We start from the raw sequence: 23226 nt of genomic DNA on the forward strand, positions 1-23226 counted from the left end.
TTCTTTCACAACCAAACAGAGTTAGGTGTGGAGATCACCATTCAATACCTCAACTGAGTCAAAATTCTTGCCCAATGATAGATCGATTCAAAATTAGCTTAGATATCTATAATCATAAGGTGATGCTATTTCACGATTGACATGTTAGTCACACTTTTCCTCTCATACTCCGCATCCTGGTAACTGTACATGTTATATATCTGCATTGGTCTTCATGTACTATTGCCCCACTGTACAAGAAAGAGTGACAAAGGAGAAGTTGAATCATAAAGAATTGCAGATAGATACCAGAAGTCGTACTTTTTATCGTCACAGTACTAAAATTCAAGGTACACAAACAATTATTTAAATAAAGTGCAGTCACCTGTAATTAATCTTGACTATTATTTAAAAATTTTGTTTAAAATTGTGGGCTATAATTTATGTAGCCCACAACAAGGGTTTGACAACGACTTTGGTGTGACAGATTTACACTTTACAAATACCTAAGGTCTTATCCTAAAACTGAGAAGAATGAATAAAGTCAAGTATAATGAACAGACAAAGCACTGCAAATGCTCCTATACTCTTCAGCTGTGTTTGAGAGAGTTAAGTAGGCCACAATACAAAAGGTTCAGGTCCAGTTTCAAAACCTGTTCCATAAAAATCCCTTGGCTGTATTTAAAGAGCACACAATGTTTTAAGCAAGTTCATGTGAAGCTCTCTGTACATACCAGAGCCACAAGGCCTACGTTTTGAGTCACAAAGTAAATTAAAAACAATCAAACATAAAAAAAATATTTGTGGGAATACACAAAAAATAAAAAACAAAATTCCAATATTCTAGTAGAGGTTCAAGACAGCTCTAAAATATTATTCAACAGTTTTAAACATTTGAACATTTCTGGGCAACATCTCTAAAGTGCAGTAGAAAGATTGAAAGGTATATACCCACATGTTATCTAACATCCTAAGAAATGGCACCTAATAAAACACATGTATATGTTTTATAATGTTGTGATTGTTCCCTTTTCCTAAAACACTTTGAATGACTGTATTTTTCTATGATTAACAACTTCATACTTTCAGTCAGTCGTTGCTTATGGTGAGTGCCTGAAGGCACATAGTCTGTCTGCTAACAAATGGAGACACTCTTTAACATGTATTGATCTGTTTGTCCCTGTTTGTCTGCGGTGATTGATCTGTCTTTTAATTCCTTGAATAATTTAGTGAGGATGAATTTGGTCCATAAACACATAAATGCTCATGATGATTTTGTGTTATGAGTTGTGGTTATCTAAAGTAAAACACACCATAACACCTGAAACTATCAAACAAACAGAAAAAAACAACAACAACAGAAACACTGACAAGGACGTGTAAACTCCGAGTTAGTTTCTTTTTGTCCCACATGCTTATGGTTTACTCTGATTGGCTGCAGCACGGACCAATGAGAGAGAAGAGCGCGACGGGGAAAAATGGAGGAGAAGTAGCTTGATTTAGCAGACCAAACACCAGACATCAAATACAATAAATATCCACCATACAGATAAACTTTAACAGCAGATTTATTCTTGCATCCAAAGTGAAATGTCACTGAGTGCAACATGTGACTCGGTCTCTCAGAAAAGGACTCTGTCGACTCTTCTGGGTGAGTTGACTCCTGAGTATGTTTTGTGTTGTTGTAAACAGTAAGACATTAAAAATACTTGTCAGTGAGTATCGTTCATGTCAGTATTGTATGCCCCCATTGTGTCGATATATCCAGACTGACTTCTGTAACGCCACTGATTTATTTTGAAGTGTATTAACCCTTTCTCTCGATGAACATGCACACATCTATTGACAGGTTAAAGGCTGAAGTTTGTAGCCATGACAACATGTGTTATACGAGCAGCGTATGTCTGTCTGTCTGTGAATGGCTCAGTGCGCGCGCGTGCGGTGTGTGTGTGTGTGTGTGTGTGGGGGAGCGAGTGAGGAGAGAGAGAGAACCCATGTTAGCATCTTTTTATCATGGTGTGAGTTAACAAACATTTACATAAAGTCAGCTAAGTTTGTGCTAGAACTTTATTCAAGTATCCAAATTACACTGTTGTTTGAAGAGGTACTGATGATATTATTAATTGAGCTTTTTCTATATGATTGGATAGTTGTGAGACTTGTATGTTTTTTTTTTCTTCCTGCTGTTGTGTTCTCAGCTGGTCGTGTTGTGAAGAGGCCAAAGCAGGAGGATGGTCAGCGGCTGCAGGAGGCAGCGATCCAGCTGTTGGAGCAGCAGCAGAGCCTCAGCTGTCTGCTCAGGGAGGTCGAGGTGAGTGAGGCCACTAAAAACAAATCAAACACACAGTATACCCAAATATTGCAACTATAATAATTATATATATATATATATATATATATATATATATTATATTATTATTATTTATCATCATTATATATATACTGTACATTCTATATATTTTATTATATTAGTCTATATTATATAACATTTCATTATATTACACTATATTGTTCATATTGCACTATATCATATTATATTATACTACATTATATTATATAACTGCACTCTGCATTACTGGGGTACAACACTGCCTCTCTTCTCTGCTGTATTTACATTACTTGCTGCTATTTTATCATACCAAGTCACTTTAATCATCACTTGTCACTTTATCTTGTCATTCTCTGCAAATACTGCCTCAATTCTCAATTCCCTGCATAGTTAACTTCATTATTCATTTTGTACTTGTATATACCCCCTGTTTTTATTTTTATTTATCTTATCTATTCTGTTTAATGTGTATTTTGAGCTTTCTTGTCTGTGCTGCTGCAACGCCCGAATTTCCCCTCTGGGGATCAATAAAGTTTTATCCTATCCTATCCTATCCTATAAATCAATACCTTAACATCGTTTATTATTCTTTCTATTCTGAGGAATGACAAAGTGGCTCATAACAACTGACAGTGTCATGAAACAAGATCACTTAAATACATTGCAGTTCCGAAAAGAGTTTCCCTTCAAGGAAATTGTAATGTCATTATACTGCTGTTGGTTGAATGATTCATGCTTGAGAAACTGTTGAATTTCTTTAGGATTTAAAAAAGCCTGCTCACATTCACATTCTGATTTCCTCAGGTGTTGAGAGCTCCTAGAAGCTATTTAGACTGATGGACTGTGATATGTTCAAATTTGATAATTCCTTATTTAGTTTTATGCTTTTAATTGATCTGTATTAATTGAACTTTTTGAACTTCTATTCTTGTAGAATCCAGATCTGTGCAACATTTTCCAATCACAGAATGGAAATCAGAGTCAGGCAGAGTCTGAAGGTGTCTTAGCTACTTTTCAAGGTTCACTGCTGGGTAAGCAACCAATCAGTTGAATTAATACAATCTCAGTATTTGTTGTGTTATGTAGACTCAGCAACATCTTTATATATGAGTGAGCTGCTGAAATGTATGATGAAAAACTGACTATGACCCAAAGTTGATCTCATAACCGCAGCATGTTTTGTGTTGTCTGTGGACAGTGTGTGAGCTGAGGCGCGAAGCCTCAAAGCTTGGTGTCCCGGTGGTGGGGCTTTCAGTCAAGATGGTGCTGAAGAGACTGAGGGAGATCACTGGTGTTGAAGAGCAGAAGGAGGAAGAAGACACAAGGAGATATCTGCTCTCTTACTCTCAACGAGTGAGTACCTGACAGGAGGATTTGAAGTCGTTGTGGCATAATCCAGGTCAAGAATAAAATCAATGCCCTCGTGTTAAAGTTTAAAGAACTCCCAAAATGAAGTTGTTGTTAAATCTGGACCCTCAGAACGTTTACCTAACGCCTCATCAACATTGTTTTTTGGTAGAGAAGTGAATCCAGCTGTGATCGATATAAACACACATCTAAATATAAATGCAGAATATTGTAGGCATTCAAGACTTTTATGTGCCAAATATGTCCTGGATTCTGTTTGTGTGCATGGTACCACACATCATGTTTAAGCAGGCCAAGGCATTATGCAGAAAAACAGTCCCATGTGGAGTGGAAAAGAGGTTGAATGCATTAGCCAAATGCAAACTTGTATCACCTGTTGTTGTTTTAATGAAAATGTACCTTTTTTTTTTTCTTAATCCACATAAAGTGATATCTTCAGATGATTTCAGACAACAATCCAACCACAGAACTCTATTCATAGCTTTCACGTGACGTAACACAGTTATGGAACCGCCCACTTGGTGGATAAGAAAAGCATCGCCCTGTATAGATGGAAAATGTACGAGCCCGTGCTGGAGATCCAAATAGTTTCCTATGGGAGCCGGCTTTGTTCTACGCTCTTTTTGCCCTCCAGGCCTCTGCGCGGGTCATGTGACTGAAAGCTATGAATTGTCAGTCAGACTGTAAACATTGACCAGAGGACAAAAGAGGAGGTCTTGGCCTGGATATCTTGTATTGGTTATCTGATTATTCACTGGCTACATCGATGCCCCAAAATGTTAAGTACCGGCCTGTGAGGCTAAAGAGCCGTTAGACGATGGCTTTAGGGGTTCTGACACTGGTTCAGTTGTCAACTGGGACTATACACACAAGGTTGCTGACATAAAACATGTATATATATATATATATATATATATATACACACACACACACACACACACACACACACACACACACACAGTATTTTGTTTTTCATTGCATACTGCTGATACTTATAGCCAGAAAAAAAATCCCAAGGTTTTGGTTTTGGTGAGACCGATCCAGAGAGGAGAAAACGGACTAATAATAAAAATGCTTCTGCTACTTTAATGACTTTAATGGCTCATCCCATCTTTATGTCTGGACTTATTCAAATATTCTCTAGTTATTTCTTAATCTTTATTTACCACTTTTCTAGATAAATGTTAAACACAAACTATACACTTTTGCTTCTTAATGCCAATCAGCATGTGATAGATATCCGGCACTCATCTTCAAATGAATGTGGCAAATTGATTTTTAAAGTCTTTTTTCAAAGGTCAGCTTCACCTTTGAAACTGACCATTGTCTATATGTTGGTGATCTGTATGTTTATCTCTGTCATCACGGTGTTGTATGCACAGTCCCATCACATTTCTACTCCCTGTTATACCAGTTCTGAATGTCTAAAGTTGTTGCTGCCTCACATCTGTGCTGCAGATCTGTTGGCAGATTGTTCCCTCTGTGGTTGAACATTGTTGAACTGCAGTTACACCACAGCAGTCACAGCCCAGAGGTTGTCTTTCATTACTGCATGATTCCTTGTTCAGATTACACACACAGCATGTTAAATATAAAAGTGTCATTCCTGTCCTGCACAGGCCCAGATGTGTGTCCTGCTGGAGACCTGCAGAGAACTGCTGTCACAGGGAGCCCTCTGCCCCAAACTCCTGTGGCAGGAGTACAGAAGAGAAGAGGTGTGTGTGAGGCTTAAAAAAAAACACATTTACTTCTTACATTGTGTGGTTCATACAGGTTCCTTTAAACACATTTGTTTTAGAGTTTGAAGCCAATGAGTCAAAGTTGAAACACAGTGAAAGAGTTCACTCACTGTATCTATTCTTTTCATCTGACCCAGACTAACATTGTAGACAAAGCCAGCTTGATGACCTGTTATAGCAAATGAAATATTAAAGTCAGTGTTCTTACAGAGGCTACCCAACCTGGAGATGGTGTACCAACTTCATGTTTACAGCATCATTACTCTGAATTACATCTTACAGAGGTAAGAAATAGTCAAGGATTGATATCATGCTGCTGATGGTTACATTTGATAATTAGACATTGAAGTAAATTCAGATTAAAGAAAAAAAATCACTACTTTGGAATGACTGTCATTTCTTCGAACACTATAGAAGCTGAGTTTAATTTCAATGGAAAATGAATACATTGGTTAGACATTGAACTCGGCTTGAACCCTCTGTGTTGAATCTTAAATAATCTTATGTTTAAAGCATTGGATTTTTATTTTTTGGAAACTTTACTTTTCAGAAATTTAAAATCAATGTTTAGAGTTTACAAATTAGATACTTCAAGTGTATCCAATTTAAAATCTGATATTATTAGGTTGCTAATTTATGTCTAGATTTTGATTTTCACTGTTCAAGTATAAGCTCAAGTATTTTGAGTATTTTCTCAAACTGTATGTGTGACTCTGTTAAAGAGATCTTGATTGATCTAACTTTAGATTACTTTCAGTTTATAATGTTTCACTAATACAACAACATTTAAAACTTTGTTAAATTCTCTCCAAAAGACTCCTAACACACACTTGACTGTCAGTTTTTGTTGAATAAGCGCCCCTCTGTGGACGTTTTTAGAGCTGTTTTGGAGTTAAACTCTGAGTCCAGTTTACAGAGGGACTTAAATATCAGCTATTTCTGCCCTGTTCTTGTTGTTTTCCTTCAGTGATGACGCCGTGAGACTCTGGTTGGGCTCTCAGTTGAAGTCTCTGTGCAGCTGCAGACTTTCACATGGAGAGGAGGAAGAGACCAGAGAGGTTCAACAGAAGGTTTTAATGAGTAAGGATACAGATCCGCTGTATGGGTCCATGATACTTAAAGCTGTTTATCAGATACGCCCAACTCTCGAATGCTGCTTCAGGTTTGGGATGCTAAACAGGAGTAGAATAAACAGCGTCCTTCTCCAATTGAGCCATACTTTAAAAAAAAAAAAGACTGATCTGATTCTGTAAGACTTGCTAAATTCATCTCAGAACTTTGTTGTCTCACAGAAGTGACTTTTTTTTGCAGCTGAGGTGACTAACTAGTTAATTTACGCTCTTTCTTACGTATTACACTAACACATTGGTACCTCTGCAGAGTAATAATTTCATGCCGCTTCTATCAATAAAAGGATAAAACTAATCAAAGATCTGTGTTACAGCTTTGCTTGGAGTTTTGGTGGGAATGGGCTTCGAGCAGAACCCTGATCCAGCGCCAGCAGAGCGGAGGACGTCCCTGCTCTGCTGCTCCACGTTGGACGACATGCTCTTCTGTGAGTCTATGTGGCTTTGTTCCACTTCCCCTGCTCTGTGATTATCAAATATTTAGTACAGCACTTTCTTTCACACCTCTGGAACTTGAAAGCTGTTTTTTACCTAAGCATTATTTAAGAACTTTCCTTTTTTATCTTTCTCTTTAACATTTCATTGTTGTTGTGTCTTTCTTCTGCAGGGCTGCTTGATGCTGTGGAGGAGGGTTTAGACCCTCAGGCTGCAGGACCAGGACCAGGACCTGAGCTATGGTACTTTGAGATTTAAAAAACTTCAGTGTTGTTGAGATTAAAGCTTCTGTCTGAATAAGGAGCCAAGAGTTATGTAGACAGACAACATGAAAAGGAACATAGATGTATGCAGAGCCATTTGCAGTAATACAGTTGCAGGAAAAGGTATGTGAACCCTTTGGAATTTCCTAGTTTTCTGATTAAATTGGTCATAAAATGTGTTCTGATCCAATCAATGAGACAAGATTGGAGGTGTAGGTTAAAGCTGCCCTGCCCTATAAAAAAGACACTCCAGCTTTGAGTTTGCTATTCTCAAGAAGCATTGCCTGATGTGAACCATGCCTCGCACAGAAGAGCGCTCAGAAGACCTACGATTAAGAATTGTTGGACTTGCATAAAGCTGGAAAGGGTTACAAAATTATCTCCAAAAGCCTCGATGTTCATCAGTCCACTGTAAGACAAATTGTATATAAATGGATGAAGTTCAGCACTGTTGCTACTCTCCCTAGAAGTGGCCGTCCTGTAAAGATGACTGCAAGAGCACAGCGCAGAATGCTCAATGAGGTGAAGAAGAATCCTAGAGTGTCAGCTAAAGACTTACACAAATCTCTGGCACATGCTAACATCTTTGTTGATGAATCTACGATACGTAAAACACTAAACAAGAATGGAGTTCATGGGAGGACACCACAGAGAAAGCCACTGCTGTCCAAGAAAAACATTGCTGCACGTTTGATGTTTGCAGAAGAGGACCTGGATTTTCCACAGCACTACTGGCAAAACATCCTGTGGACAGATGAAACCAACGTTAAGTTGTTTGGAAGGAACACACAAACACCATGTGTGGAGAAAAAAAGGCACAGCACACCAACATCAAAACCTCATCCCAACTGTGAAGTATGGTGGAGGGGGTGTCATGGTTTGGGGCTGCTTTGCTGCATCAGGGCCTGGACAGATCGCTATCATCGACGGAAAAATGAATTCCCAAGTTTATGAAGACATTTTGCAGGAAAACTTAAGGCCATCTGTTCACCAATTGAAGCTCAACAGAAGATGGGTGATGCAACAGGACAACGACCCAAAGCACAGAAGTAAATCAACAACAGAAGAAAATACAAGAGAGCGAGTCACACCAGACATCCCAAGAATGTTGCTGAACTGAAAAGGTTTTGTAAAGAGGAACGGTCCAAAATTCCTCCTGACCGTTGTGCAGGTCTGATCTGCAACTATAGGAAACGTTTGGTTGAGGTTATTGCTGCCAAAGGAGGGTCAACCAGTTATTAAATCCAAGAGGTTCACATACTTTTTCCACCCTGCACTGTGAATGTTTACATGTTGTGTTCCATAAAAACATGAAAACATATAATTGTTTGTGTGGTATTAGTTTAAGCAGACTGTGTTTGTCTATTGTTGAGACTTAGATGAACATCAGAACACATTTTATGGCCAATTTATGCAGAAAACTAGGAAATTCCAAAGGGTTCACATACTTTTTCCTGCAACTGTATATAAAGTTATAATTACAGCCATGACAGCAACTTATCTATCAACTTAACGGAAAGAAAAGCTGGTCAACAGCATAAAAGTTTTTTGTGTTGTTTCTACTAAGTAATATTTATACCAAAGTTTCTCATGAAGGTTTGAACATTTCTTTATTCTGGGTCATGTGTTTAAAATGGAGAAAGTGTTTGATACAGGCTGTCTCTGTTTCTTTCTTTCTCTTCCTGGGTTTTCTGCAGGATTAAGATCTTTGATGCTTCGTTGTGTGGAGTGTCGGCTTCAGCAGACGCCCTGCAGCGTTTCTTCACACACTCCCTTACACACTCTCTGACTTACAAGCCTCGACTTACAGGTAGGCACAAGTTACAGATTGTTTTAAAGCTTTGACAAAGATTTACCTTGAAATACACGTCAGCAACACTCATCAGGTACAAATTTAGAGAAAGTCAGACAATAGAAAACCTTGAAACAAGTGTTGTGATGTAAAATACATGCTGCCTTCATTTTAATATTATTAATCATTTAAAAAAAACCTGAATGTAAAATCTCTACTTCGTGTCCTCAGTTTCAGATGCCATCACTCTGCAGAACAAGTGGATATTTGCAAAATCCAGCCGCTTGTTGACGTCTCTTTTTCGTAAGGTACATTTGTTGTTACACCAAGAAATCCACAAAGACAATGCTTTAAGGAGTTTAGTGTCCTGATCTCGCTGCAGTTTGCACCTTTCTCCACAGAATATAAACTAAAGGGAAAAGCATGAGACTGACTAATGAGGGGTTGTTTCTTCTTGTTCAAGATGGATCCAGAGCAGTCAAAACTAGGGCTGGGCGATATGACATTAAAATGTTATCACAAAGGACATTTTCACATCAGTCGATATCAATAATTGTCATGATAAATTTCAATTCATGTTTCTTTCACATTTATAAAGGTAGATTGTTTGCTCCTGAGTGAAAGTTGAAGAAACCTGATTATTAATTGTGCTTTAACCATTCTTTAACTGATGAAGGCCCTCTTTTCTAGAAGAACAGTTTGACTTCAGACGTTAGCTGTAATTTCGTGTTTCCGTTTACCACAATACTGCGCAGTTAGTAATTTGTTAGGAACCTGAATTATTTTTTTAACCTTATTTTTCATTGATTTTTAAAGAGAAAACAACAAAAGCTCAGTGCACTACTTGACAAAGTATTTGCAGGAATCTCACTCAGCATTTTTAAAGAGCACAGTACACACAGGATTAACAGTGTTGTTAATCCTTAAACCCTTTGAGTTTTATTTATGCCAAGCTTCAAGGATTCAGATGTTTCTCCCATTTTCTTTAAAAAAGTTGAATTCGTCCTCAAATACAGAATCTTAACTTTTCTAAAGTGACAACATCTGACAGCAGAGATGTCTACAGTTGAAAAGAAGTGGATTCTTCCCAAATCCACTTTATCATTATAGCCTTCTTAATAAACATACAGAGATATTTTTAAATATAATTTTTGTTGCTGTTTTTTTCCATTAAAGCTGGCTGTGATATTCAACATGGAGCAGCTGCTGAGTCACCTGCAACACGTTTTGGAAACCCATGAGGTCAACTGGAAACATGTCCTGTGCTTCGTCTCCACTCTGCTGGTTTATAACCCCTGTGCCCAGTCCAGCCTGAGAGGTACATGCTCATAGTTGATTACATGAAAACTCCCAAGTGCCAGGATATGACCTAATCTGATGTAGGCAAAGAAAATTTAAAAGTACTGTTCTTTATTTTTTTTTCTTTTTTTTTCTGAACCAGCATAAAAACTTACATTTTTACACGTGTGTTTAATTACAATGTTACATTAGAAATAGATCAGAAGATAAACTCAGTTTTTATCAATTTTCTTTTTTTTTTAAACAAATGAAAACACACAAAAAAATCAATGTGAATGAAAAAAATATCAGATTCTCTGAGTAGTTTGTAAAAGAGTATTGAACATGGATTCTATTCTAACAGGCTTTTCATATCTGTTTCTGTCAGATCTGCTTTCCAGACTACTGACTAAGGCATTCGAAGGGTACGACTTGGAAAACATGATAACTGCCTTCCTATTGGCTCGACAGGGAGCGCTGGAGGGACCCGGCATATTCCCCTCGTACAACGACTGGTTCAAGGTTTCACAAAATCTTTTTGACATCAGCTCAGTGTTTACTGATATCATCTGATCATTGCTGCTTATATTAGAGTTAAAGTGTTATGTAATGTTTAAACCTGAGCCTTATCTTTACAGATTTAATTATCTAGCTGTCACAATGCTCTATATGCTGTCTCAACCTAACTTTGAATAACGCTTATCCTTCATAAAATCAGTAAGGATGAGTTTACAAAACATTCGTCCGTACTGTGTGTGTGCCGATCGAGGCATGAGCCAATCATACCACTATCATTTTTTTCCACCAAACTGTAAACATGTAAATTTCTGCTGGCGTCTTTGAATGAGGTGTGTATGTGACTTCTGGTCCTTCTGCAGCCAGCCTCAAGTGGACACTCAACCAACTACAGGATTTTGCACTTCTGCATTGGCTTTAGTTTTCAACAGAGGAGTTTGCCGCTTGCTCTTTACACATAAAGATTCACACACACTGTGTGTCTATGTATTAAGCTTTGTATGTCCACTCAGTACCTTTTTTTGGGAACATGAGCTGATACGTTTGAGAACCTCTGCCTTAGTTCATTGTTTTCATAATAGCATGCTATCTTTCTACGTTTTCAGATGTCATTTGGTGGAGGCAGCAGCTTCCATGCAACCAGCAAGAAATCTCTGGTGTTTCTGCTGAAGTTCCTCTCAGACTTGGTGCCCTTTGAGCCCCCACAATACCTCAAGGTGACATCCTGCATGTGTGTCTGACTCTGAAACATGATACGTGATAGATGGGCCTTTGATAGTCAGGATGGTTGAATGGAAGCGTGTAGAAGAAATACTGACTGTTTGAGAGGGTGAAATGTTGAGTGATGTAGATGATAGATAACTATAGAGCAAGCTGAAATAAGGAATGAGAAATACAGCTGTGATTTTTACCACCTTTTCATCACACACACTTGCAGGTTCACATCCTGCACCCTCCATATGTACCCGTGAAACACCGCACTCTCCTGATGGAATATATCTCTCTGGCAAAGACGAGACTCGCTGATCTCAAGGTAGGAGCAGGGGTGAAAACTAAAGTTCCTACATTAAGTAATACACTCTCAATCCCTCATTACTGCATTATCAAACATTATTGTTTTTTATTTTGAAACACTTAACCAGTGACTATCTTGTGTCCGTGCAGGAATCAGTGGAGGACATGGGTTTATATGAGGATATTTCTGGTGCAGGAGGGGCATCAGTGCAGGTAAGACTGACACCTAGTGGTTTGTTTGTGTAATGATTCCTGTTGGTGGATTTTTAATGCTTCAATTTTAACAATTACAATTAATGCCAGACCTCAGGCAGAATATTTTGACGAGGCTCTGTGAATCACTAGGCTTAGGAAAGGGGGAAAGGCAATTAAACATTGTTATGTTCTAGAGACATTTGATTTCCTGAGGGGCATTATGTTAAATCCCTGCCAATGTAAGAATGTGGTTGAACCTGCAAAGCCAGTTACCCCATAAAAGTTATCTGCACCTCAAGAGGATCAGCACACCAGCCTTTCTTATATGCAGTTTCAACATGTTAACCTTAACTTGTGAAACTGTTGTAAGTTGTCCCTCCCGAGAGGTTAGAGAGGTCTTTTTGTGGGTCTGAGGTGAGGTCCTGACAAACATGTTGTGTGCAGGGAATAATATCCTCCTAAAACTGTTCAGCTGCCGGTCAGCTTTAAAGGAGGGTTACAAGTTCCTAAGGCGTCAGTAACCCTAAAAACCAAGTACAGGGATCAACTTAGTCCATACATAATGACTAACTGTTAGAGCGGAGGAATAAGTCTCCTGCAGGTTCCCTGAATAAAGTAAACGTGTTAGTTTGTGTGTGCGTGAGTTGGAAAGAAGAGAGAGAAAACCTTTTTCCCTAATTTGAGTGGTCAAGTCTCTGGTCGATTCTGGATCCTCTCCCAGTCTCACATCACTCTTCAACTTGAAAGAATTGCCTTGATGGCTGAAAGAAGAATTAGAGACTTTGACCCTGCTGTTTAGTCCATGTTCAGTCTCTTGAGCAGTTGTTCACCACTAATAGTGCAGCTAAACACTTAACACCTGAAGAAAACTGCTTTAGCCAAGCTTCTCCAAAGCTTGCCCTAACTTGATAATAAGAAAAGAACAACTTATCAAACAAACTGACTCTCCTCTGTGTACTCTCCATCATAAAAGTGTCCTCTTGTCTTCACTATGAACAGCGATTCGTATGTTCCCTCATGATTTTATTTTCTAGTATTTGTCGTCTCTTCTATGAAACTGCCAAACTGAAATAGCTGATGAGATACTGTGCGCTGCATGAATAGTTAAACTTAACTGTTTTAAAGTTTAAAAACAGTGTAGTGTGTGTGTGCTGTTTCAGTGTCAGGCCACCCAGGATGTGGAGAAGGCTGTTTCTCTGTTTGAGAGTACAGGAAAAATCTCAGCCACGGTTATGGAGGCCAGGTATTCAGCTGCATTATCATCTCATTTACTGCAGCACATCCACATATCACAGGTAACTGAGCTGAACAAACAAGGACAGATTAATGACACCTCTGTCCTTTCAGTATTTTCCGCAGGCCATATTTCCTGACACGCTTCCTCTCTGCATTGCTGACACCACGAATAGTGAGCGACTTCACTTTTCTAGTTTTAATTATTTCATTCAAAAAGGCTGGCAATTTGTCAGATATCCTCATCCCAAATGCACCTTTCTTTCACTTTCAGCTTCCTGTGAAGGCGGATGCTCGGATGAGTTTCATAGAAGCTCTGAAAAAGTGAGATTTTGTTATCATGACTCTCAACATCTTATTTATTTCATTATTTATTATTATTTATAGATGACGGTTTCATATGATTTTATCTTGTCATGTAATCCTATGAATTCTTTTTAAAATTTAAGTTCTGCTGCTTTGTTAGCATTTGTGGGTCTGGTGTAACAGAGAGCTAATTTTATACTTTGAAATGAGCTATTATTCATTTTGTTTTTTCTGTTTGTTTTGTCTGTATTCAGAGCAGATAAGATCCCTGCAGCTCAGTATTTATCCTATGTGGATGCCTGTCAGAAAGAGAGACAGACAGATAGTGAGTATTTCCTATAATTAAACAAGATTACCATCATTTATTTAATTATGTTTGTGGTTTTTTAAGAACATACATTTGGATTCCTTTAATGATGTAACTGACATGGCATGCCAAACAATGCATTTTAAAACGGAAGAGAAATATCCCAGAGTAGCACAGCATGCTAACATTTTGTAAGGCTGCAGTGAGAGGAAGTAAAATCTAATTTTTGGGGTGAGCTGCACAAACAGCCACATTCTTCACCCTGACTATTATCTGGAATTTTACCTGCCAGCCCCCGCACAAACTTTCCACATGAAGTCAGGGTGAGACGATGACTGAATGCAGCCGATTATTTTCAGGAAAACTCTGTGCGAGAGAGTGAGCGGGGATGATGAAGTTTATATCTTATTACTGGTGCTGGACTGGTTGATCTCAATGCATGTAATGAAACTGCTTCATTTCTTTTTCTACTCACCAGAATGTTCTTCTCTGCTCTTGTATACGGTCCAGTTACACATAGCATCAATATCAAAGCAAAAGCTGTCTTCATAGAATCAGACTCTGTTGCTCGGCCGTGTCCTTCTTGTGTTCAGACATGTGTTTGTTTCAGGAAGTGCAGTGTGTTTGGACACTAATGACGATCCTCTGGAGGTCCTAAAGAGTCAGCTGCACGACTTCACACAGCTGGTTGTTGAGGGAAATGATGGAGGTAGGTATTTAAGGACAGAAGAAATAATACCTCACACAAACACACATTGATGTTTCATATGTTGTAGTAAGTGTAGTGAATTCATGATTTGATGTTGATCAGCAGACTTTCTCTACCAAAATAGGAATGGATCACATACAGTGTGTGTTTGTTTGTTCTTCAGCGGTATTCCTGTATTCCTTAACATCTGTATGCAAAGAACTCTTTTTGGATCATCAAAATGCAACATTAAAGGAAACAGTCACAATTTTTAAGTTTCTCACAGTCTGCCACACATTTCCTGTTTTCTCATGTACTGTTAGAGATGTCGGCACAGCTATCCAGGATCTTGCACACACTGAGCGTCATCTTTCCTGGCCGTCCCAACGACTCTACTGGACAAAGAGTCATCGACCTTCACATCAACACTCCTCCGTCTCCCGAGCTCCATGTCAAAGTATGCACTAAATGATTTTACTGTCTTCTCTCTAAACATATTATTGTATTGCCTGTTATGCTATTTCAGACGGCTGTAAGATCGTTAGTGATAATGTGCATTCCTTATGAGTCTATTCTTTGTATCCTTAGGTCGTCAATATGATCCTGAGAAACTTTTGCCAATGCATGTTAGGGTCTTGCAGAGGAAACCCTCCTAATAAGTAAGTAATGCAGCGTTTTCTTAAGCCTTACAGATAATGAGTGAGGAAGAGTAAAAACAACAACTCCCAAATAAATGAGCTCCTAACTGGAGAAGCAGGCTGGAATACTGACATGGAGGTAAAACTATGAACAACTACAAACGGTTTTGAAGCAAAACCAAAATCATTTCAAGTTTATGTGTTATTTTGAATATTTTACTGTTGACATATTTATTAGATAGGCTCTAACTGGCACTATTTTTCACTATAACTTCTCTCTTATTCATCTGTTGTAGGTTTGTAGGCCATGATATCATTCCTATTTAAAACATCAACATTCTCGCCTTTAAGCTAACTTCCACCCAAAAGTCTGAGGCTGACAGATCCCGTCAGTCATGATGTCACCTGTGCCTCGGTGTTGATACTTTTTGTCTCTGCAGACAGAGCCTGTGGGCCTCCAGGTTTGTTGGCATGCTGCTGGGTAGCACACAGTTCCTGTCCAGCCTCTTACACAGACTCTGGGACTTATTTCATAACCAGGTACTTAAAGGAACACCTTTCTGTATATCAAGTCTTTCCATATGTATCTGAAATCTGCAATGGATTTTCATCAGATAAAGTTAAAATGAGTTCCTCCATTGATTGCTCCACATCACTCCGATGGTTTAACTCTTCTGTGCAAAAGGGGTCATCGCTGAGTGCAGCACACGTACTCGGTGTAGCAGCATTAGTGGTCCACCTGCACGCCTCCATTCCTCAAAGTCCTCTGGTTCAGCTGGTCCCACACATCCTGCCTAGGCCCGTGCCTGTTGGAGAAGCTCTGAGCCTCGCGCTGGTTTGCAGCACACACACCAACATGCTTTTCTGTGTCAGGTGAGGTTAGAGACAAATCATTGTAGACTTGTTTTAGAAAATGTCTCTGTGACCAACATGTTATGATGCGATTGACTCAAAGCCCTTGTGTTGGCTTCAGGCCTGGCTGCTACGTGTCCTCACAGTCTTCTTGTTGGTGTCCAGGTTGTGTGTGTCAGCTGTGTGTTACGGGATCTGCAGAGGAGACACACTGCCTCAGCAACAACAACAGGACTACATCATCAACAGCTTTTATAAGAAGGTATGTTATTATGATTGATAATATATAACTTGGAGTTTAAGGGCAGAATGTGCAACATTTAACACATAAATACAATAGAAATCAAGTACATCCTGTAAATGTCTCTCTGAGTCATGACTGTCTACAATGAGTGTTGTAGACCTACAACGATACTGATTTTAGAGGGGGAGAAACACAGATCTCTGTTATGCAGCCAGTTAAAGAAATATGTGACCACACAGAATGGAAATAGATAACTCTTCACCAATATGACCCAGAAGGCCATTTTCTTTAACAGATAACATCTTTTTTTAAATATGTAACATAATTTTGTACATTGTCAACCATGTACGCTCTGATAAAAAAAAAACAGAACATACAACATATAAACGTAATGTCAATATGTTACTTAAACTCAACATGTACACTTACTGTGTTTGTTTAGCTTCTGTACCTCATCCCAAGACTGTTGCCTGAAGCCAGAGGAACTACCGTCACTGCTGGAGGTCCAGTTAGTGAACACCAGGAGGAGAACTTGACCGGTCTGTGGAGCAGCGCCACAGACACCAACAGCAACTGGAGGAAGACCGCCTGGCACCTGTGGAGGCACCCTGCTTTTTGTCAGCTACAACATAAACATCATTATCAGGTAAAGTGGTTCCTGTTTAATTAAGAGCAAATTATAATGTAGTAAGCATCAGAAGCAAATGAGAGGCTTTGAAATATTCACTTTGATGTTAAATTTAACTGATGGATTGATTGTTTGTAAAGTTATTGTTCTCAGAATGGCTGGCCAATGAGCTCCATGTACAGAGAAGTAAAGACGCCCTGTCAGATCCCGAACGGTGAGGCAGAAAACAGTGGCACACTTTCACATGTGCCATTACACACACAGCATACGAAATGTTTATTCACACGGTAACTTTGTGTGTTTGTGTGAATAAAGTCAGGAGTACCAGCAGTGGGCCTGCTTGGAGCACTACCTGCCTCTTTCAGTGGAGCAGGGAGGCTGTGGAGGAGACATGAAGAACCTGTGCACTCATCTGCTTAGTGCTATCATGGACCAGCAGCACTGGTGTGTGTGCATGTTCTTAAAAAAAAGTTGTGTTTGTTATATTTTGTGTTGTAAATGCATGTTGGCTCAAAAATGCCTTCACATTTTTTAGATGTTCTTCTTTCGTGTAGCTGAAGGGTACAGACTGGTTTCATTCAGATGTTGTCCTTTTTTGGGTGGGGGGGTGTAATTTTTAGGGTCTATTTGACAGGAACCTCCAAAAGGACATGATAGTCAAGTTCATGTGTGGAAGTTGGCATGTATGACACCTGGAGCATATGTCGCTCACTGCGTTTAAAAAGTGCCTCTTCATCAGGTATTTAAGGCCCTTTTGGGGTAATGCATGTTAAAGTGCTCGACCGTCTCAGAAAGGGAACTATTTTAACATAAAGTGTGACATGGCTCCCTTAATTCCATTAGCTTTCTTTTGCATTATTATTAGATATACATGCTACTCGTGTGTTCTGCATGGTTTCAATGACCGTTTTGTGTCTGGTGACTTTTAGCTATTGATGTAACAGCTGCTCTTGATTAAAAAAAAAAAAAAAAAAGCATCTTTCTCTATTCCTGATAGAATATTTTCAGGCGATTCCACTCTGACCACAGTAATGCAGCCTGGTTGAAAACATTCATATGAAAAGCGACTCATGAGCAGCAGATCTAAGATGATTGGGCCTCCTTACCAACCTCCTTACCAACATCTAAGTTTTTCTTGAATTTGTTTTCTCAAGAAGTTCCTGAAAATGAAGCATAAAGAATTTAAATTAAGGAAGAATGATCATTTTGCACTCAGTACTCAAACATGTGTATGTTCTCAGGTGTTTGTAGATTTTGAATTGAGCTAAAAAGAACAAAATCTCGGATAAGAAAACTTTGGGTGCATGTCTTCTTGAACTCTGCGTCATTTAGTTTTGAGATTCATTTTCTTCCTAAAAACGTTAAGTGAATGAGACCATCGACCCCCCTCATGTGTGTGCAGAGTCATGGTCTACACGCCTAGTGCTCTTGTCTTAAAAATTCAGCAGTCCATCATACCCACTTTAATTTTACATTTTGGAAAAATGTAACATATCCATGAATTTTATGTCGACAGCAATGAGAGCCTCGAAAAACTTCATCACAGAGTGTCAGAAACCGGAACCTGTCTGCCAGACATCCTGTCTAGATTACAGGTGTGTCTACTGTGTATGTGTGTGTGTGTGTGTCACATCAGTTCAGCTTACACAAGTAAAAACTGTTGATTACCGTCATGTTTTGGTCTCCAACCTGTGTATCTTGTGTGAGTGTGTAGGAGCTTGTCTATGAGATGGAAGTGACCGACCTCTCTAGAAGCCGTCGAGGAAGAGCTGATGTGTGTGACTCCCTTTTTGAGTTGGTGAATCAGAGATGTTCTCCTCCGGGGACCTCAGCTTCTCCCAGCGTGAGCACCGAGCTCAACCTGCAACACACACTGAACACATGGAACAGGTACACACACACACACACACACACACACACACACACACACACACACACACACACACACACACACACACGACTTGAATGTATGGTCACTAAAGATAATGTCTGCGTGTTGCAGAGTGCTGCTGGCTCTCCCAGCTGTGTTGATCGTTCATATAAAGACTGAAGGAGGGAGGACAGTTCTGGACTGCAACAAGCTGATTGAACATGTCAACCAGCATCAGGTCATCTGTTGAAATGTTGTATCAATGTTTACCAAATCTGATAAGTTGTGCAGTGATTGTGTATGAGAAGTGTCCGCTTAAGTCAAATGCATATTCCTCCCAACCTTATTTCTCTGCTTTCCTCTCCACTTCATGTAACAGAGGCAGGCGTGTTCTCCAGCTGGTTTGCTGTCTTTCCATCTGACAGCACACCTCCTGAAAGTGAGGACCGCTTTGTTTAAACACAGAAAAAGACTCAAAACAAAATGCGCCTCAGTATGTGTACGAGTTCTGGGTAAAAAATAAACAAGTGATGGAGCTGTCTTTGTTTTCTCTGCAGGGTGTGTTATGTGCGAGTGTACGTTGTGGTCGCTCAACGGAGGAATTCAACAGAGGCTGGTCTCAGATCAGTCTACACTGTCCTCTTCTCCTGCTCTCCACAGTGGTAATGTTTGTTCTTCATATAGCTGATGATCTTGATTTACTTATTTACAAGGATGTCCAAGAATCCAACATAGATTCTTGCAAATATCGTCTGCCAACACAAGTTATATGTTTTTTTTCTATTTACCAAGAAAAACCAGGATGAGATGTAGAAAAGTGTGACTGCCAAGCTTGGTTCTCTGCCTCAACTTTCCTGTCAGATCCAATAATATGATCAGTTTGTTTACATCAACTTTTTAATGACCTGCCTATGTTGTTCTGTATTTGTGAAATTAGTATTTTATGATAAAACGCTCATCCTGGTGTCTTTTAAAGTAAAACATATGATTTGATTCTTGATATGATATGATTCTTTGCTGCGGAAAATGTAAACCAAGGCTGGTTCTGCAGTTCTGCTTTGAATCACTTTGTCTGACACCTACCCAGCAGCCTGCAGCAGCAGATATAAGCTTTAAAAATAACTGTATAGATATGATCAGAATTGTTGTTGATGTTCTTAATTTGCTTCTTTAGGTCATAGAGAGCCATCAGTTTTCATTTCAGTCTGTTTATAACAGTTTAAGGAGTTTACAGGAGCTTTAACTGAGTTGTCAGTGTGTATTTGTTTTGCATGTGTTTGTGTAGCACTGGTGGGAGCGTCTGTCTCCTTTGCTGTTGTCTCTGTGGCGTCGTCTGTGTGATGGAGAGCCTTTGCCAGAGCAGCTGCAGCTCCTCACTGACTGTCACAGCTGGGCATCCAGGTACCAAACCTCATTCTCATTTCTCACTACTTTTTTAAACTATACTATAACGTACTGTAGGTGTATGGAATAAAGAGAACTTAGTGCAGATTTTGATTGTGTGGTGTTCAGTTTAGAGAAGGATCCGCTGTCGTCGTCACCACCAGTACCTGCAGCGTCAGCTCTGCTGCTGGCAGCCTGCCTGCACTGTGCCTGGCGAGGCTGTGGTTATGACCCACAGGGCTTTAGTGCTGCCATAAATAAGCTGAGACCAGAGAGGACGAAACAGGTGAGTGTCAAGAACCAATTCACTGACAAGAGTCAATGCAAACCAAGGATTGTGTTCATGAAACCTCTGAAAAAATGTAGTTTATAAATGCATATAGTAAGTTACATTTGTTATAATGCTGACTTGATGAACATTGTTGAATTCAAGTCATGCAGGTAATTGCCTGTAGTAATAGTTTGTAAATAATATTCAGTTCAAGAAAAGTAACAAAAAAATTATAATCATGATAATTGTGGTGAAGTTTTCCACACCACTACACTCGACTGACAGCTTCTGTTCCTTTACAAATAAAAACTTTTGTACACAAACTATGAAGAGCTACATGTTCTTAATTACTTTAAACTACCCTACAGTACATTTGAAGGTGTTAGTGGTTGATTCATTGGTTCATCTATCATTGATTGTATTATGCCTGCTCTGTAAAAAGCTACAATTTCCTCTCTGTATGTTTCCCACCTCTTGTGAATTTACCTGCTGCTGTATCATTTCTTTCTGCAGGTGGTGGTTCTTCTGTTTTTCCTGTTTGTAAACGACTATCTGTCAGCACTTCTGTTTCCTCAGGTAACTGCCACAAATGATTTCCTCAAACAGGTTATGTTATGTTATTTTTAGGGTGGATGTAGTATAGGAGTAGGTATTACAGATCTGTCTTTCAGCCCCAGCTCGTACCTAATGAGTACCATACATTTCAATTCTGTGGTGCTAGCTGTTGTATTTTGACAGTCTTGTTAGCTGAGTCTGTCTGTTTAAAAGATGAAGTAATCCTCATGTCCTTATCTGTCTGATTACTGCTGTAGGAGAAGAGCCACCAGAAAGCAATGAGTGTTTGCACTGAGCTGCTGCGAGTGTTGGTGGACTCAGCTGACTGGCTGCTCATTTTTAATTCAAATGGTATTTCTTCTATGGTCACGTATTGGTTCACTAAGCTGTATACATCATTCTTGTTGCCTGGTAGTAATTATTTAGTAGTTTAACTCAATGCCACTAGCTCTGGCATTAAGTGTTTTCTATTTTAAATATGTATACATTACTAAATACTGTAACTGGGCTCATTTTTCCCTGGCTCTAGATAAAAATGTTTACCATTTGGTAACCATGGTGACATCAGATGAGTTTACTCGACTGATGCCTTGGGCCTTCTACAGGTAAGTGTTTTTACAAACATCAAATGTTGTGCCCCATGTGCAGATGCCACAGTCCTCCAAGTGACAGCCCCGGGTTGAACTCCCACCCTTGGTCTTCTACCCCTCCGCCTCCATCCTTGGTTCAAACTCTATGCACTGTCCTGTCTTCTCAGTAAAGGGCATTTAAAGCCAAAACTTTTGGGGGGATTTTTAGCTTTTATTTGTGACATGTACTGAAGTGCTTAGATCGGAATTGAACCCACGGCTGCTGCAACAAGGACTTTGTCTGAAAATATGTACATTAATTTCAGCTTTGAAAATCTATGTAGATACTTACAGTAATAACATACCTAAGTTTGTCCATGATCAATATTAACATTAGAAAAAGGACAATATAACAGTGTCGTATGTTTGAAAATTTTGACAAATACCCGAACCTACCTTTAATCTGTCTGTGTGTTTAGCCTGCTGCTCCAGCAGAGTGCTGAGCTGCATCAGAGAGCTGTGAGTGGTCCCGGGTTCCTTCATACAGCTGTTCTCTGCTACATCAATCTGCTGCAGCTTTTCCTGGAAGGACACAACCTTACACCAACAACTGAGCACTCTGACCATCAGGTGATCAAGCCTCAGAACATGGTTTTTCTCGGTGTCTAGACGCTGTCACTCAAAGCTGTAACATCACACTTGATGTTAAATCTGTTCATTGTATTGTCAGATGGAGCCTTTCAAGATTCTGAGGCAGGCCAAGCAGTTTCTTCTGAGAGCGATTTCACAGACGTCTCCAACTGCTCTGTCCGCCAGCCAACTCGCACAGGTTACACACACAAACACATCGTATAAATCTGTATTGTGCATCCTGGTAAAATCTTTTATCAAGGACAACTCTCTCAAACTGTATTCTTTATCCCTGCTTTATTGTGTTTCCTGGTCCAGCTGCAGTCTCAGTGTGCAGACCTGGACCCAGAGGTGGCAGCAGCTCTCTCCGTGCAGCTCGACCCTCAAAGCCTCAGCCCCGAGATGGACTTCCTGTAAACAGCTACGCACTCATGTTCAATCAAAGACGTTATCTAAAGTGATCAGTTAAATATACTTCACAGAAACGTCTCACCTTTTCAATTGTACAGCCGTTTGTTCAAATGTTAATCTACTTTACGTCCCACAGACACATGTACCTGTTGTGATATTTATTCAACTGTTCAGATTTTAACGGGAAAGAGTCAAAAACTGTTTATACACAGCTTTGTAAAAAAAAGTTAACATTTATTCACATTATAGACACAGTACTTTATAACACACATGTACATCTGAAGCCCTTTCCACTGTTTACAACACAGACTCAGCATTGTAACAAGTTCATAAAAAACAGTAACTTAATAAAACTGAATGTTTTGAGGAAACGATTCTGTATAACTCTCTGCACTGCGAGGATGTTACACAGCACAGACACGTGCGTTACATGATTACAATATTGCATTATCTGACTAACACTGAAGTAGTTTCTATCCGCTGGATGCTGCATTGTACTTCAGCTGTGAAATCAAAATGGATTCATTTTAGTCCACAGGAAGTGTAAATTCATCTTTACATCACACCTGTAACACCTCAGATGTAGCTGTTGTCCCCTCAAGTTAT

General features: G+C 39.3%; 1 protein-coding gene across 1 annotated transcript; it reads left to right on the top strand.

Moving 5' to 3' along the window:
- The first annotated feature begins 1457 nt into the window (after positions 1 to 1457).
- On the top strand, positions 1458 to 22991 carry LOC109990382 (FA complementation group A). The gene is made up of 42 exons (XM_020642509.3): positions 1458 to 1630; positions 2178 to 2290; positions 3243 to 3339; positions 3507 to 3661; positions 5296 to 5391; positions 5626 to 5699; positions 6383 to 6495; positions 6860 to 6970; positions 7150 to 7219; positions 8938 to 9050; positions 9264 to 9340; positions 10209 to 10350; positions 10699 to 10832; positions 11432 to 11542; positions 11764 to 11859; positions 11991 to 12053; positions 13196 to 13278; positions 13383 to 13443; positions 13543 to 13592; positions 13829 to 13899; positions 14492 to 14590; positions 14893 to 15026; positions 15158 to 15228; positions 15648 to 15747; positions 15893 to 16080; positions 16225 to 16321; positions 16746 to 16949; positions 17072 to 17145; positions 17247 to 17375; positions 18448 to 18526; positions 18646 to 18821; positions 18934 to 19039; positions 19181 to 19240; positions 19359 to 19463; positions 20087 to 20202; positions 20314 to 20470; positions 20969 to 21031; positions 21268 to 21361; positions 21540 to 21615; positions 22059 to 22209; positions 22310 to 22408; positions 22528 to 22991. The coding sequence occupies exons 1-42, from the start codon at positions 1570 to 1572 to the stop codon at positions 22624 to 22626; spliced, it is 4368 nt and encodes a 1455-aa protein (XP_020498165.2). The 5' UTR covers positions 1458 to 1569; the 3' UTR covers positions 22627 to 22991.
- Positions 22992 to 23226: the final 235 nt, after the last annotated feature.

The sequence above is a fragment of the Labrus bergylta genome, chromosome 7, assembly GCF_963930695.1.
Source record: "Labrus bergylta chromosome 7, fLabBer1.1, whole genome shotgun sequence".
NCBI classification, from domain to species: domain Eukaryota; kingdom Metazoa; phylum Chordata; class Actinopteri; order Labriformes; family Labridae; genus Labrus; species Labrus bergylta.

Excerpts from the sequence above, each read along its gene's own strand:
- LOC109990382 (XM_020642509.3), top strand. The coding sequence starts at position 1,570 with ATGTCACTGAGTGCAACATGTGACTCGGTCTCTCAGAAAAGGACTCTG. Across the intron at positions 10,351-10,698 it reads TGCCCAGTCCAGCCTGAGAG|ATCTGCTTTCCAGACTACTG; the intron begins GTACATGCTCAT and ends TGTTTCTGTCAG. Across the intron at positions 16,322-16,745 it reads TCAACAGCTTTTATAAGAAG|CTTCTGTACCTCATCCCAAG; the intron begins GTATGTTATTAT and ends GTGTTTGTTTAG.